This window comes from Manacus candei, unplaced genomic scaffold (genome assembly GCF_025592945.1).
Source record: "Manacus candei isolate 608988 ecotype Guabito, Panama unplaced genomic scaffold, ASM2559294v1 h1tg000023l, whole genome shotgun sequence".
Lineage (NCBI taxonomy): Eukaryota > Metazoa > Chordata > Aves > Passeriformes > Pipridae > Manacus > Manacus candei.
In genome coordinates, this window is record NW_026138071.1 from 1,184,590 (window position 1) to 1,201,895 (window position 17,306).

Sequence of the window (17,306 nt, forward strand, 5' to 3'; positions counted from 1 at the left end):
CTTCAGTTTTGATTGATAGCTGTGATTCAGCCACTGAGCGAGGTGGCAGGAGGTGAGTCATGTGGGTACTCATAGCACTGATGGCACTGCTGTCTTTCATGCTGCTGTTTTGTTTCGTGCTGCTGGTACAGTGTGTGAGGATGATGTGGCATGGCATGGGGACAGAAGCAGCTGCTCCCCTTTAAGACAGAGCATTATGGAAAGACACTTATAGAAAGAGCCTTATGGAAAGAGCTTTATATTTAGCATGTAAGAAATGCCCCAAATGGAAGCCTGTGAAAGTTTCAGCAGTACTTGTGAATGAAAATGAAGCAAGGACAGTTGTTGCTGTGGCCTGTTTTGCAGAGAAGGCAAATGAGCTGCTCCAAACAGCTGTATTTCATTGGAAGTTGTTTTCTCAAGTAAATGGAGGGGTTTTGCATTTTGTTTTGTGCTCGTAGGAGACCTTTATGATAGTAAAGAAAAATGAATACTCAAGGTGAGGCCTGATGGTAGGAAAGTGAACATGGCCCCAGGAGGCGAGAATTAGAGGAATACAGACGTCAGCAGGAAACATGCCCAAGTTGAGGTCAACATAGTTGTCTTTGATTTCCTCCACTGGTGAGCACTATGTCATTTTCTTCTGACAGAAAATAGAGAAAGGAAGGGAAACGAGGTGGCTGAGCATTGCAGATGCTGCAGTTTAGCCACAGCTGACCAAAGGGAGGAGGGCTTCCAGTGGGTGGAAGGACATTGGGCTGATGGTGGCCAGATCCAAGCCCCAAATGCAAGTACCCCAGAGCAGTTCTGCCCATACAGTGGGACCTGCGGCCATACAGCTGGCAGGGAGAGCTGTGGGTTTCTCTGCTTTCACAGACCGCTTCCCGGTGAGAGTGCGTTTTCCCTCCAGGCTGGGCGGTGGGATCCTCTCGAGCCCTGCATTTCCCCAGAAGGCCTCTGAGTGGTGTGTCAGCACCAACGGTGAGCGCTGGGCTCTGAGGAGCCTCCTCAGGCTGTATGGATGGATGGATTCTTCTCTCCAGTGCAATTGCCCCCACCAGCAAAGCATCCCTCCTGTAAGAGGGCTGCAGGTGGGACGTGCAGGTGTCAGTGAAACTCCCTCCTCAGAAGCCAGCTCATGGCAATGGTGGAGTGCAATGCATCAAAGCCCAGCACTTGGGGAAGCATTTGAGACCCCTTTGAGGTGAGCAGTCCACTAATCATCTCTCCACAGCCCTCACAAGCATGCAGTTGTTTTGAGTGTGGTTCTGTGGCTGCAGCGGGGACTGAGCGTGCAGGGAGAGGTAGTTTTTGAGGACAGACCTCTGAGCTGGATTTCAGCTGACATCTTTTCTGGGTTGTGTCCTTTTTTTATGGCAGGTTTATGGGCTTTCAGTTCATAGCCTCAGGTTGCAGTCTCAGAACCTGTAAAATGGGCCATGTGCCGTTATCCTGCCTTTCCTGCTCCTGTCATGGCAGCCTTTTCCCTCACTTAGTGTTTCCAAGTGCTGCGCACATACCAAAGGACCGCACATCTGCCAAGCAGCAGTTATTTGGATTTAAATAATCTCCAGGAATGCCTGTCCATCTTGAAGGTCTTAACCGGCTGCCTTTGTGTGGTTGCCCTGGGTGGAGTCCCCTGCTCTTCTCCCTGTTCCCGCAGCTCACACCCAGGCACACACCAAATCGGATATTGTCCAAGCACTCACTCCCTTCCTGTGGTTTGCCTTTATTTTTAGTCTGAGGACGGAGCATGTTTACACAAAAGGGGGCTTCTCAGCAGGGCTTCCCGCTGCTTTTTCTCCTTTTTTTCCTCTCTCTTGCCGTGGCTTGCTCCCGCTCCAAAGCCAGCCAGGCTCCTGCAGTCCGGAGCTGGGGCCGGAGGAACTGAGCAGCTCCAGCAGACAGGGAGTGCTCTGGGTCGCTTCTCCAGATGCTGCTGACCCCGCTGGGACTGCCGGCTCCCTGCCAGCCTACCCTGTCCCTCTGTCTGGCCCCGAGGGCTTTGCTCCTTTCCACAGGCTGCCCGCAGGATGGGGTGGGACTGAGTGATGTTTTGGAGTTAATCCTAAATCCTCCCTTGGCTCCAGCTGGCACTTCCCCTGGGGCTGGGTCACAGTCCCAGGCTAGGATCTCAGCCAAGGGTGGGTAGCGAGCAGAGGAGCTCCCTGTTCTGTCTGAAAACGAGCCTCATTGAGCTGTCTCTGGGCACTCATCTTAAAATTCAGGCCCCCTCCATAAACAGAGATCCCCGTGGTCCTTCCTTCAGGCAGAAGACATCTATATTCTCTTTATCCCTAGGCACAGGTTACTGTTTATATCAAACCTAACACAGGTGAATTGAAATCAGTCTGTGCTCAACTTCTCAACCCATAACCAAGACCCAGCACTTGCTACAAATGTTCATAGTAGCAGGGATTTTTTGGCTTGTGTACATCTGCATTTTAATCCTGGAGGTCCTTACCTCAAAATCAGCCCAAGTTATTCTGGGAGGAGCAGTGAATGCAGAGGAGAGGATGCTCCTATCCCTGACCAGCTCCTTAGAACAGTATGTGAAACTTTTTGGCCTTTTCATGTCCCGAACGTTAGAGTCACGGAAAAAGAAGATAAGCTGTCCGTTAATGCCCACTCTTTTATTTTCCTAGCATATCTCTGCTAATTTTTGTGTAGGGTGACTCCCAAATACTCCCTTTCAATTAGGCGCCTGCTTTCCTGTTTTGGCAGTGGCTCCCAGGTGCCCTGTTAAAGCAGAGCGGCTGTGGGAGCGCATGGGGGGCGATCACTGGGAGGAGGGCTGGTGTTAATTTGGCTGTGCTTTGATGGAGAGATGAAAGGAATCACAACATGAGCAAAAGGGGCCCGACAGCAGCTTCTTAAATGCCTGGGGGAGAAAACAATAAATTATTTTGTTGGTAATTCAGTAATTGTGTCCCCTTGGGCTGGGATCCCCCCTGTCCTGCAGCAGACGGTACCATGTGGCTGGGGCAAGCGTGGAGCCTGGCTGTGTGGGGCTAAGCCCTTTCCTCCTGACTGGGAAATCTGAGTGGTTCATTTCTCAGGGGCATAGGGAGGTTTGAAAGGCATGTTGCTGTCAGGGTGCTTCTGCTTGTGATTATTTTCCATGCAAACCACATCCTTCTTGTCACCCACTTGAGTTTTAGCTTCCCAAAGTTGCTCACACAGAGCCCAGAAAACTCATTTATCATCTTCAGTTCTTCCTCTGAGGGCAAGTGCTTTGGAAGATTCATCCCCCTCCAGTGTTCTGTGGCTGAGCTGGAGAGTTGATGCTCTCCTGCGGGTACCACTGGTGAGGAGCTGTGGGAGATAAGCTTTGCCTGAAGCTGCTCCATCAGACAAAGAACCTGCAATTGTTAAAGTGATTTATGTATATAAACACTCCGGTGCAAAGATCTCTCAAATGGTGCCTCTGGGGCTTTGATGGACTGAATTAATTAATTATATTCCCCCATATGTAATATGAAAATTATCAAAGGATCCTAGTCAGGGGCTTTTGCTCGACTCTGGGTTGTTTTGTTTTATTTTTGGGTGCAAGGGGTGTGCCCCAGTATCATAAGAGAGGGTGCAGGAAGGATGTGTGTGTTAGAAGATGATCTGTAGCTAATCCCAGAGGCTTTATCCAGGCCGATTGCTGACTTCCTGGCCTGAGACACATCTGGAAACTGGCATCAAATTCCCAATAGAAATCACTGAATGAGTGGCAGCAGGAAAAAAAAAAATCTCACTTTGCTACCGAACAAGGTAGATACCATGGTGAATAAAAGCAGGAGGCTGCTAATACACTCGTTATTTATTGAAAAACATGGGATTGCTTTTCCCAGGTTTTTCCAATTATAGTGCATTGAATGGCCCTGACATCACTCTTGAGCTGGGGCCAGCCTATTCAACAGTCTGGCGAAGACATTTATTAACTGGTTACCTGCCAATTGTCTGGGCTGGGAGCTGGGGGACAGATGTGTTTTGAAAAGTGATAACATTGTTAGAGGCCTTATTTAGATAGTGAGAGGAAAGCTACAGCGCTCTGTCCAGGCTCTCTGAAGTAGGTATTTAAAACAGTTTATTTAAAAAAAAAAAACCACTAAACATTAGGTTGAGATGTAACTCTGCGGGTTTGTAGGTAGATTTTCACGGTGTTTCCTTGCTGGAGGACATCCAGCAGCAGTCCTTTGTTGAGGAGCAGCAGTCTGACTTGCTGACAGGTGTCAGCTTGGGGTGTCAGTAGAGCTGCTGCACCCCAGGGGCTGGGACTGGCGTCCCTGTACCCTTGCTCTGCTGAGACCAGGCAGGATTTCTGAGCCCATCACTCTGAAGCATCGCTCAGGGGGTGGGTAAGGAGGGGAGGAGAGCTCTGGGTCTGCAAGTCCCTGCCCTCCTTCACCCACTGGGCTGCGCTGGTGATGGATGCCACAAACATCTAATCTGCTCTTAAAAATTTCCCGTGATGGATCCTTTGCTGCATCCTTGGGGACCCTGCTCTAGTCACAGCTACGTCAGCTAACCCTCTCTTCCTGCAGCCAAAACCCACTATTTTGAGTCTCTTGAGGACTTGGGGACAATCTGGTGTCCTTCCTTTCTTCATTGAACCACCTTGCTTGGAAGACCTCTGGTGTTCCTCTTCAGTCTTCTCTTTTCCAGGCTGCGCCATCTGAGTGGCCATGTGGGGCATGGGAGTGAGCTGCCCTCTGCCACATGCTGCCAAGGATGAGGAGGGTCCTGGTGTCACTTGAAACCCTAAAGCATGGTACTCCATGGTGGGACCAGCTGGCCCAGATCCATTCCTGGAGTAGGAGAGGGTTTGCTGAAGTTGTTACAGGTTTAAACTTGCTTAATAGGTACTACTGCTCCTCGTTTATACAGGGGATTTTGTACACATTGTTTGGTTTAATTATTTGCTGTTTCCCTGCAAGGCAATTCTAAACTCATCTTCCTAGAGGTTGTAAACAAATCCTGAAATACCTCAACTGGCTTTGTCCCCTGCCAGATGCTGCCTTCATGTGGGCTTTCTCCATGCATTCCTCCATAAAGCCTCCTGTGCAGGCTCTCTGCTCACCAGCAACTTGTTTAATGCTAGAGAACTAATAAAACTGACTGGTTTGAGAAAGATATATATATATATAATCTCACAATCTCTCCCTCTCTCCCTGTTGCTGTGTTTAAACAGGACAGCTTTATTTAATTGCATTGATTTTTTCTCTTTTTTTTTTGCCACCACATAATTGTTTTCAAATGATGAAGATATTTTACCTCCTCTTTTTTTCATTCCCCCAGTGTTTAATTCCAGTCACAGTTCAGCTGTGCCCTGAATCTGCTTTCCTTATTCAGGGATTTAATTTATGAAGATAATTTCTAGATATTAGATTCTTCCTCCAGCCGCTGCACTTCTAGTTTGCATTCCTCTCCTAGGCTAAAGAGAAAACTTTGCATGGGCCATGGATCCTTATCTACTGTTCATCATCTTCTCTCCTGGCTTGTGCTAATAATTTTTGGCCTTTTTTGGCTGTAGATGAGGGATTTTGTCCTGGTTGTACCTTCATTAGCCTGGGTGATGGCCCAGTGGTTCTTGCTGGTTTTCTTTTTTACTCAAAGGGGAAGTGCATCCATTGAAAAATTGATTTTGGTAGGAAAAATTTATTCTCTGATTTAAATGGAATTCAATTAATAGTTTCAAACAAACAAAAAAAATTTTTTTGGGATGACAACATCTTGCTCAACCTTTCCAAAATCAAACACTCTTTGATTTCCAGTTTGATTTGCATTCTGAAGCTAGACTTGAAGCTGTAGATGTGTGTGTGTTGTATAGAGGATAATGAAAACCTTCAAAAAATAAAAGCAAACTGTCACTTTAGACACAAAATCAGAAAGTCAACAAATGGAATAGTTCTGTTTTGAAGTACCACTATCACGTGGATAATACATCCATAATTTCGAAGTATGAGATGCTCTAGTCATGAAGGCAGAAGGCTGTGTAGACCATGGCAGGATCCAGTGGATTCAGTTATATCATAGTTAACTGCTTTCATTTGAAAGATGGGGATTTGATCAGCACGGTTTGGGCTTTGTCCAAAATAATACACTCCAAGATAGAGAGGAGGTCACTCCAAAAAGTCCAAAGGATGTGTGTCATCACTGTTCATCTGCCATTCATTTTCCTCCAATTGTTGTGCCTTGACTCAGCCTAAATTCTGATTTCTTGAGGCCGGAGTTTTTCATTGGAGAAGTTCTGCAGAGCCTCCCACAGTTGGGAACTCTGGACATGACTTCCAAGAAATACCACTCTGTAATTGATAATAATATCCCATTGATGAAAACTCTTTTCCTAGAAGAAGGATGGAGCAAGGGATGCTTTACTTCTTGTCCTCTTTGTAATGAATAAAATAGTTTTCACCAGCTGGTTTGAATACTACCGAGCACACCAGGCTGTGGATACCACATCAAAAAATCAAATAATAATGGAAGGATTTATGGATTACAGCAAGTCTAGTTCTTAGCATTAAATAATATAAAACATAAGTGGAATTTAGAAACTTGAAATACCTGTGCTAAAATATCTTCCCTTTTTTCTCATAAGTAGAATTTTAAAGTTTCTACCTGCAGAAAATATCCATTTTTTGGCTTTTTTGCAAAAAATAAAAGTTTTTGTCAATCCATAAAGACAGAGTAAGAGCCAAACAGCTCTACTAGCTACTTCCACAGGCACATTCCTAAGTTTTCCTTTATTTAAGCAGTGCTTTTCTGATGAGGAGCTGCCTGTGTGGGTCCTTTCAGGCTCCAAGTGTGCTCTTGTGTACGTTAGTGGTTTTCCACTTTGCCGAGAAGCTGAGGTGGAGATAAAGCAGGCACATGGGGAGTTTGGCAGAAATTAGCATTTCCTTCCACCCAGTCCAGTCCTGCAGGAGATGAGATGTGGCTGGGGAGAGCTTGGGGGGGGAGCTTAGTCTGCCTCATGATCTGAGAGGGGTGAAAGCATCCTGCAAATGAAAATTGCTCCATCAGCTAAAGACAAACATCAGAGAGAGATTTAAGCAACTCCCTTTGTTTATTCTGCCTTTTGTGCTATTTTTAGCTGTTGGCCAGCACTCAGCATTGCAGGTCCATTGGCTTTAGGGAGAGGAGGTGCTCGTGACCTGATGGCTCTCGTGGTTGGGATGCCCCATGAGGAGATTGGAGATGAAGCATGAGTGCATTTACTGGGGGTGCATTTACCAGAGAGGGAGGATGTGAATACTTGGGTTTGTCACATATGACCCCTGAGCAGTTTTTTTGCAGGTTTCCTCAAACAGATCATCCCCAGTGCTTCTGCTCCAGGCTTTCTTGCTCGCTTGAGGGTATTCAGTGCAACACATCCCATACTCCTCCGTGCCTCTGCTAACATAGTGGACCATTGCTGATGTTAAAGCTCTTTCCAAGAGCATCCTGCAGCAAGCTGGTCTGCAGGATCCACTGCCAAAACCCTGAGCAACTTAAGAAGAGGTCGCCCAGAGTGCTTTCCCTCGACAGCTCTGTCAGTCTCCACGCTTGCTAATTTGTCTGCTGAACTGAGCAATATTTATGCATGGGGGTGATTCATCTCCCTGCAGCAAGGTTCCTGGCAGCTGTCAGTGTGACGCCTGTCTCTATACTGGTGGTGCTCAAAGTCTGATCTAAATATCCCAGTTTTGTCTCTGCCAGTGGCGGTGGGGGATAGACAGGTGCAGTGGAGTGTGGTTTTCGGGAGAGTGCTAATGGTGGGATGCCTCGGAGCCCATGGCAGCAGGAAGCCGTATTGTGTGTTGACTTTAAACAGGAGGTTTGGGAGATCAGCTCTGGAGCAGAAAACAGGGGCTCGGGAGGAACAAACACTCGCTGCTTCAGAAGGGCGGCGATTTCCTTTTGGGTAAACACGTCATTAATCTCAGGGAGCACATTCTTTTCCATCAAAAGATAAGGGATTCGAGTAGCCTTTCTCAGGGCTTGGCCTTTTTAAATTGTTTTAAGTGTGGCTTTCCCTCCTTCAATTACAGACTGCACATAATCTCTCATTTCAGTTTGGCTGGGCTTATTGTGGGTGCAGAGAAGGTCTTGGGCAAGGGAACTCCTTCCCTTCTTTAAATTTGCTCTGATTTGTTTTTCCCACTAAAACCTGTCTGTTTTTTGCTATTTGCAGCTCTGATGAATTTGAAACATAAGTGTGGTGTTTATCCTAACTTATGAAACAATCTCCCTAGTGCTGATGATAAAATAGGAGCTTATTTGTTCACCACAAGTGGAAAAATGGCAATGGGCTTCTCTCCCTGCCCTGGGCTGCCTCTTGTTGCTCAGCTTTGTTTTGGCATTTTTGAGGGTGCCACTTGCTGTGGTCAGCAAGCCATAGGGTGATGCTGGCTATGGCACCCAGTGCTTAATTTTCAGCTGGCACCATCCTCTGTGGGGAGACAGCTGTGGAAGAGCTGCTGCTTTCACTTCTGCTCCCTGTGGCTTGCGGTCTGCGGTCGCTCTGAACTCTTCTGGTAGCAAATGTATTTAACTGGCATTTAAGGATGAAATTACAGAGGGAATTGAGTCCCTTCACTTTCTTACCTCCTCTTCTTCCCAGTACTTCTTCCTAAGGGCTGCCAACAGCAACATGGATTGGGGTGGGGTAGAGCAGGAGTTGTGGAGCTCCTTCATCCTGCATCTCTCAGTGCCCTGACAGCTCAGGCAGATGCTCTGCAGCATTCCTGCACTGATCTGTGTGCCCACATGCCCTCGTGTTAATTGTGTAATAGCTTCGTGTTTGTCACTGCATAGTCATTGACCTGCATGTATTCAACACAGAAAGTCTTCTCTTTTTTTTCCTCGTCTAGTTTAAGACTCCCCAGGCATAAATACTGAGGCTATGGGAGTTGTCAGCAAATAGGATGTGGCCCTGAAGACTGAGATGAACCCAAGTCATGATGTCATTTGTGACATATGGAGAGTGAACCTGCAGGGAGTAGTCAGAAGTCCTGTGTTTACTCTTGTTCATCTGGGCTGGGCTGCACATGCCCCATCTCCAGCTATGGAGCTGTGCTACTGCCCACAAGTCCAACATGGAGCTGACATGATCCTGGCTCATAGGAAATGTGCACTGATCTATGCTGACTCAACGTGGCACTCGTAGTGCTGCAGAAAAGGGCAACCCAGCTTTGGTGAATGTGGTCCCTTGGGTAGATGAGTTCAACTGTAGCTGTCAGAAGACAGGGGCATCAGTCTCATCAGTCCATCCCATCTTCCTCAAGTTCTGCTCCCCGGCAGTTCTTCTCTTCTCTTGCTGTTTCTTCCCAGTCTTCCAGCCAACACTTGTCTATCCAAAGGTGAATTAGGAGATGTCCTGGAATATGTTAAAACATTTTTATATCCCTGTAGAAGGGATATAAAAGGTCATGTTTATTCTCTGTACCTGTCAGTGCAGCTCTGCTTCTTGATGCCCTTTGCTTCCATGACTCACCAGTTTCCTCACCATTCTCTTAGAGAACTGGGACTTTTGGTGAAGATCTCTTCATGCATCCCACAGGCCAAGTGTCAGCCCGCAGCAAGTTGAGCAGTGGACTCGTGGCACAGAAAAACCACTATGCTGTCCTCTGTCCACCTCCAGTACTGCTTCCCTCTCCCTGTTTTCCTCCCCAACCTTTCCACATTTTTCTCATGCATTCCTGCCTCCACCTGCCCTGTGGCAGGCTGGCCCTGTGGCCTCCAACTGCCCTACTGGCAGCAGTAGGGCAGTGCCTGAGAGTAGCAATGGTGGTGTTGGACTTGCCTGGGAAAAAATATTGGGAGGACCTCGGGAGCTGGAGCTGGGCAGTTGCAAAGGCATGGCTGCAGAAACAGCCTGGCCTTGGAAGAGCTTGGAAATGTGATTGTTAATGTCAGTATTAAACAAGCCCAAACACAGGAAGCTGAGCGTGTGCACAGAGGGATGCGGAGGCTTGTGTCTGCACCACTTTGATTGATTTATTTTTCATCTGCTGGGAAAGGTGATTCAAGGTGTTATTTGCAGCCCTGGTGCCCTCTTCATGCCTCTTCGATTATGCCAATCCACTGGGGATGTGCACCATTTTCAGTGCCCTTCACTGGGTGTGCTGCATGGTGTTGCAGGGCTGTGATTGTCGTCAGCTGGACCCATGTAGTTCTCCGGCACATCCCGCACTTCACTGGGGAAGTCCAGAGCCATCCAGAGTGTGGCTGTGTTGGTGCAGAGCCTCTTTCAGAGCTGTTGTGTCAGATGATCCTGTACTGTTTGTTGCCTCAAGTTAAATTTCAGCATTTGCATAGAGCAGGGGGAACACTAAGATAAAGTCCTTGGGGTTTGGACAACATTCGTGGCTTTGCATCCATCTCTGCACATCCACAGTTTCTAAGTGGGTGGTTAAAACTATGTATCTGTGATTGCACACTGAGATGCTGAAAAACCTATTGCTGGTGGTCCTTTGGCATCAAAATGTTACTTCATTAAAGGCTGGCATGCCTGATTTTCCCTTGACAAATGAAGACACTGTTCTCCTGTGATAGGCTATGGGCAGTTAAGTATGTAAGTGAGTTTGTGAGTTTGGTGATCACCAGACCATGGATGAACTTATTCTGCAGGCAGGAGAAGAATTAGTGTTAAAAGGGCTTTTGGAGGGAGAACTTCACTCCTTCCCTGCTGTAGAGCACTTCAGCCTACGTAGGAATTAATTTCTTTTAAGCCACTCAATAGCCATTTGATAGACCTCAGCTTCTGAGAGTTACCAACCTGACAGAGCTTGACTTGCCCACTGGGGAGTTAACATCTCAGAAGTACTGGGCTTGTACTTGCCCTCAGCTAAGAGTTTGGAGGAGGAAAACGTAAGCATGTGGTTGGTGAGGAGTGAAATCTTATCTTACTGCAGAGGTGTGTGTTCAGATGAGGATGGCAGCTGTGGGACCAGGTTGTGAGGACCATTCCTGTTTTCTCCACACTCGTGTGCCTGGATATTTCCAGCACCTGCACCAGGACCTTGTTCTGGGTGTGTATTTGGACTGGCATCCAAGGGGAACAACTGGATTTCAGAGCTTATGCCAGAAGGGTTTAGAGATGGAAGAAGAAATGGGAAAAAGAGAGAGACCAGAGATAATTATGCCAAGGATATATAATTACTCTTTGGCTCTCCATGTCTTACATCACACAGGATCCCGAAAATGCTGAGATCAGACCTAGGAAATGTGCTGCAAGACAAACACTTCCAGCTGTTCCTCTGAAAGCAAATCTCAGCAAGTACCTTCCAGGCAGGAAGGTGTGGGTTCACGTCTTTAGGAAAAGAAAAAAACCCACTAACCATTTCAAGCCTTCAGCATTCACCTTTGTAATTAAAATCTCTAATCACAAGAAGAGTGCAATACATAACTGTCTTCTGGGAGCTGTTTCTTAAGGTGGTTTTCCATTTTTGCATTATTTAGCCCCTGCCTCGGTGCCAGGCTTTGCTTAACCTTAAGCTTATGAACAGGCTTATTGAATTTGGCCAAGACTTGACTAGTCGGTAATGAGCTCCAGGTTGCCTGGAACTTGGCAACGCCATCGTCCTCTGTGCCGTTGCATAATGGCCTGACCCTGCGTAACCGCAGCTTCGCCTTGCGCCCCTTCTCCAGCCTCTTGGAGTTCCCCCTCCAAAACCCCGGGCCTCATGGAGGGGCTGCCCTTGTAAGGGGTGTCTTGAGTGCCAAAAACCTCCTTGGCTGCTTTCATGCCCTTCCACAGGGTCAGAAGTGGGAGAAAGTGCAAGAAAAGCTCAAACATGGAAACCTGCCAGGGCAGAGGGGGAATGCAGCAGTGGCAATCAGATGAAAACTGGTACCTCCTCCCAGGCATCCCTGGTGGCTGGAGGGATGTGAGAGTCCTGACCATCTTCCTCCTTCTCCTCTGGCTGCATCAGGCTGGTGTGCAGCCTCCTGTGGTCCCCCTGTGCTTGCAAATGGAGGATGCTCATCCTGGAAGCTCTTCCATTTCAAACTTGCTAGATGTTTTTTATTGTTTATTACATCATTTTAATATGGGCAACTAAAAGGACTTACTTAATTTGTGAAAAATCACAGGAATAATTCAGATGTTACTCTAAGTCAATTTTTCCCAATTGTTTATTTATATCAGCTCAACCACTTGAGAAACCCATTATTTGCTTTATCCTTACTGAGTATCTAATGATGAAAATAAATTGTTACCACTCTTTATTGTGCATTTCCCATAAGGCTGACACGGCACAGAGAAGGAACTGGATTCTTTTCTTCTAGCATGTCACGGGGAAGATTGTTTATAGCACTTCAGCTCCAGCCCTCTGCAAGCCAGCTGAGAGCAGGATCGTTAAAGGCAGGATTTAGAAGCTGTGGGGTTGCATAAATTGATCGAGAGGAAAATTTGTCAGACAAACATCTTGTAATGAGCGAGGAGGGAGGAATCTGTTTTGAATCTCATGTACCCAGCAGTAAGCTGGAGAAAAAGATCTTACAAAAGAAAAATTAATAAAACGATCTTGCCTTGTTTAGAGATCAGAGTGCCAAATATAGGCCCTATCGCATTTCCTTCCCTCCTCCTTCCGAAGCTCGTCCTTTTGAAGTGCACTTTCAATGGGATGTGGATAATTGACTCTGTGAACAACTGACCAAGTGCTCTGTTGGTTTAACCGATTGGTCTCAGTTGCTGATTCTTGTGTTGTTTTGGATGATTTTCAGCCCAATTGCCCTGTCAGCTACAATTAGTCCCATTAATATGACAGCTGAAAGGTCATAGATGACTCGCTCCGGTCGCAGGCACGAGGGCAGGCTGGAGATACTCCCAGGATGTTGTCCTCAGCTCTGTGCTCCTGTGCCCATAGTTTGCTTAAATTGATGGCGACTGCAAATCCTGGTGCAAAACCAATCAAAAGGGATGTGAGATTTGCTTCACAGGAGGGTGACTGAATGAGAAATGAGGTTGCAATGACAACTAACATTTGGATGAACTTCTCTTTAATTAGTCAAGAAAGTTCCTGGTTCTGTATACAGGGGAAATGTGGAATGGCTGGGCTTCCTCTCACCTGCCAGAGCCGTGAGGAGAGGAAGCAGAAGTGGGATAGAGATGTAGGCACATCCTGTGGCTCTTTCAATAAATCCATGGCTGTCGTTTTCTGTGGTTCCAGTGACATCTGCCATGGTTTCAGGCTTTGTTTCTTTCACCCAGGATTTCCGCTTTGGGGAATTAAGTAGGAAAGGGAAGGACATAGGAATGAATGGAGCACAAGGTATCATTTCACTTCTTGAGATTAATAGCAGTCAGATACATACAGATGCAGGTCAGACATTGGGCTCATGAGTCTCATGGTCAGTCTGTGGCCATAGTATGGCCAAAAAAGTACCACAGGAAATACAGCCTGGTTGTATACTTGGCCTTTTGTATGAGGAAGGAAACAGAAGGCACCCAAAGTGCCTCATTTGAATTACATAGCCTCAAAACACCACTGGAAGACCCCAGCTGGAGATGGTTTACTTGCAAAGCAGGACACTGTGCCTGGTGAAGTTCTGCAGGGGCCTGGTTTTGGTTTGGTGTTATTTGGCATTTTTCTTAGCTTCCTGGATGATGCTAAAGAGAATATGCAGATTCAGTTTGAAGGTGGCCCCCAGCTGGGAAGGACATGCAGCCTCTGGCAGAGAGAGTCAGGCCTTCAGATGACCTCCACAAACTAGGAAAATGGTGTGAAAAGGACAATTTGTGGTTAGGGGAAACCTAAATGATAAAGACAGGAAAATATGAGAGTAAGCAATCAAGAGAGAATAGAGTCCACTTCAAGGGAGACTTCTATGAATCAGTGGAGCAAACTTCTGTCAAGTGACATAGATGTATTTGATGGTGCTGCTGCGAAGCACAGGTTGGAGAAGGCCTGCAGATCTTCTTGGGGTGAGATGAATATTTTGCTCACTTCTTTTGTTTTACTAATGAAACATTAACATTTCTAGGAGGAGCCCATACTCTGTGAAAAATCCCTTGGCCAAGGACCAAATTTTCCTTGAGCAGTTTGGTGGGAGGTTTGCAGCCAACCCATGTGCCATCATGGATGTGGATCTCAGTTGAAGGCACTCGGGTCTGGTCTTACAGGAACATACAGCCTACACAAATTCCCCCTTTATTTCTCCAGAAGCTGCACTTTCTGCAGACATCTGTGAGGTCCAGAGGTCAGTGTGTTGTGCTGAGCTTATTCCCTTTAAATCTCATCTAGGACTTGTTCCTAGTGGAGATAGCTAGTGCTTTTAGAAAGCCTAGCAGCAGGAGACCTCTTCTATCAGTGTGTTTCCATCCATGTTTGGGAAACACAATGAATGCAGATGTAGTAGGAAACTTTTGATTATCTATAGGATTTTTCTGTGACAACTTCAAAGCTCTGTGGTTAGTTATATTCTGAGACTTGAAATGGATATGTCTTGTGTTCAGAGCTCTGATTTAATTTTCCGGTTTAATCTATTGTCCAAACATTATTAATGTTGTCTTTGAGGCATGGGACAGCTTTGATGGAGTCTTTTTTTAATTTCTGGCCATCACCCTGTGCAGCCATAAACAACATCCTGCCTGCTAATGAGAAAATTCAGGTTACTGCAGTCACATGTCTTGTGGAAATAGATTGTAGTGGCAGGAGAAAAAAAGGAACCGACTTTCCTCACCTTCCAGCCCCAGCTGGCACGACCATTTGGAGTACTGACAGGGAGGAGAAGTTTCCATAGATTAAGATACTCCATTAAAAGGCAGTGTTGCCTATTGAAAATGAAATTTTGAATTTCATAGACATATCCATTAATTCCTTAACCTATAGCTATCATAAGCTATCTTTTCTATCTGTAAGCATCTAAAACCTTTCCTAGTGAATGCCCTGCTGGTACGTCAGCTGTCAGACTCAACTCTTCCTAATAAATCCAGGTTTGTAGAAGAATTTGATTCATCCTTCCACTGTGAACTGAGGGAGTAGGATCCTCCATTTTGTATGAGTAGATGAGGTGCCTGATGATGATGTCCTGCCTATTGCTTTCCCCTCTCTCCTATCCTCTGTAAAACTTTTTGTTTGGAAAGTAAAAACTTTTTGGTTTTGTGCGTGACTTAGAAAGACAGGGCAGAAGTTGATGTGGGGAGTGGGGCACAGCCAAGGGTCTCTACATTTGCTCCTTGTTGTGCCATGATAATCATCTGCAGAAGACTGGGGGCGGGGGAGTGCGGCTGGTTGTGCTGCACAACCCCATGTTTTGACCAGATTTTGAGATGCTAATGCAGCAACAGGAGAGCAAAGGCATCAGGAGGGTAAGTGTATGATGAGGCAGTGGGCAGTTTTAGAGTTCTTTATTCCTCCACTGAGAGAGTCATCTTGTAGGGGAGAGACCACCCTGCAGCAAATCGGTATTTTTGGCTTTCGGTTCATTGGCAACCAGTGTATACATTGGTTGTGTTGGTAGCAGCTTCACAGCATGGGCACATCTCAGGTCTTGTCCGTGCAAGAGCTTGACTAACAGGAACGCAGCACTGGGATATGGTGTGAGGGCTTGCTCAAAATTGCAGTTGTCTTATGGCAGCATCATTTTGCTCATTTTGGAAAGAAGATTAAATTGGCATGGATAAATAAGTATAGATAATATTAAAAATGTAATATCTGATCCCCTAGGCAGTTTTCCTTAGTAGCCACGTTTCACAGGAAGATGCCCTGATTGCTTGGAGACAGGACTCCATACAATCCATGTTCTGGTGTGGCAGGAGCTGCCCAGCCTGGTGGTGCCTCTCCATGTGCTGGTCTGCACCCCTGCGCCTTTCCTTGGCACTTGCAACCTCGTAACCACACGGACCTCTTTTCTGCCTTCGCCCCCCACCGTGTAAGTTGATAGTTATCCTTTCAAATGATCCCTGGAAGCAGCCGCTGCAGTTTGGTGTGTTGAGAGGACGGGTGGTCGCTGAGAGCAGCTGGAGAGTCTCCTGCAGCCTTGCTGGCTTCTGAGGTTCTCCTCTCGCCCTGTCTTTGCAGAGAACGGCTTCGTCGGCTACTCCGCAGAGCTGATGTCCAACAACACGCTGCCAGACTACAGCCAGGGGGAGTCCTTCTTCACTGTTTTTGGAGTGTTTTTCCCAGCTGCCACAGGTACTGTTAAGTTTTGTCCTCCCCCTCTTTCCCTCCACAGGCACATCTCAGAGGTGAACAGAAGCAAGTGGAGTTCCTCTGGGCTGCAAGGCGAAGCGAGCAGGACTGCACTTGCCCATAGCAGACTCACGTGGTTGATTTAAAATGTTCAGGCTTCCCTCCAGTATTTGAAATTTTGTACTCTCCTGTCCTGTTCACTTGAATGTGCTCTTCCATCTCTGAAATCGGAAACTGCTGCTGAACTCTGTGGGTTGATGTGGTGTAAATCCTTCCCTGCCAAGGACAAGGTTCAGGCGCTGATCTTGGCCAATGCTGTCAGGCCACGAGATATCAAGCCTTTTTAAAAGGGCTGAGCATGAGTTATCATATAAGATGAGCCTTGTGACTTGTTTGCACTGGGAGAGTAGGAAGAGCACAGGAGGACTTTCCCTCCATCCTTACCTCAGTAGGTGGCTGAGCTGGGCTGATGCCACTGCTCGTGATGTTGACCCACCACTTGCTGCATGGCATCATGGGTTCATGTTTGTATGTTGGCAGAGCTCTCATTCATGAACTTAATTAGATGCCTTCATATTATACATTCCCTTAAATTAGCAGAAAGATGCATGTCCCCTTTCCAGAGCTGACAATCTCCAGTGGGAATGCAATAACTATCAGTTGGAGTTACAATACCTTTTGTTGATGCTGGGTGTTTTAAGCTATAAAAAGTACCGATTATAAGCAGTTTCCATAGCGATGAATCCTTGGATTACAGAATGAATTTTCAGAGGATTAGCTCTAAGCAACTCGCTGGAAGTTGTTTGCAGAATTGCTGCAGTACAAGGAGACAAATGAAAGGGTTTTGTGAAACGGGTGGGACTGGAGAAATGGTCTGGTAGCAGAAGTCACTTTGTCAGGTGCACCTAGTGCAGGACTTCAAATTATCCTTTGAAATCCTTTCTCCCAGCTTATTAGGGTGGCTGTTGCCTCTCTGTAGACTTCCTCTTGGAAAACTCACTGGCCTGAACTATCGGCACCACGGAGAAAATGGCTTCTGCCCTCTTTTTTGTTGTCGTTTTTGACTGGCCCACCTGAGTCCCCCAGCCAGAGAAAAAGACCTTCCTCGAGAGCTCTGCCTCTGGTGCAAGAAAGCAGAGTTCATTGGTTATAGTTTATTTCCAGTTCATTGGTTATAGAAGAAGGAATAGTTATGACAAGACTGCGCAGAAAATTACCGTG

At 46.6% G+C, this 17,306-nt stretch overlaps 1 protein-coding gene across 2 annotated transcripts in view; it reads left to right on the forward strand.

Annotated features, from left to right (window-relative positions):
- Window positions 1–17,306, forward strand: part of SLC12A8 (solute carrier family 12 member 8) — a 51,995-nt gene that overhangs the window by 11,987 nt on the left and 22,702 nt on the right. For both annotated transcript variants that reach the window (XR_007904417.1, XM_051786810.1), the window contains exon 6: window positions 15,975–16,088. Coding sequence is in view for 1 of the 2 variants with exons in the window: in XM_051786810.1 (XP_051642770.1) it covers window positions 15,975–16,088 (114 nt within the window). In the remaining variant the exon portion in view is untranslated. The remainder of the gene's footprint in view (window positions 1–15,974; window positions 16,089–17,306) is intronic.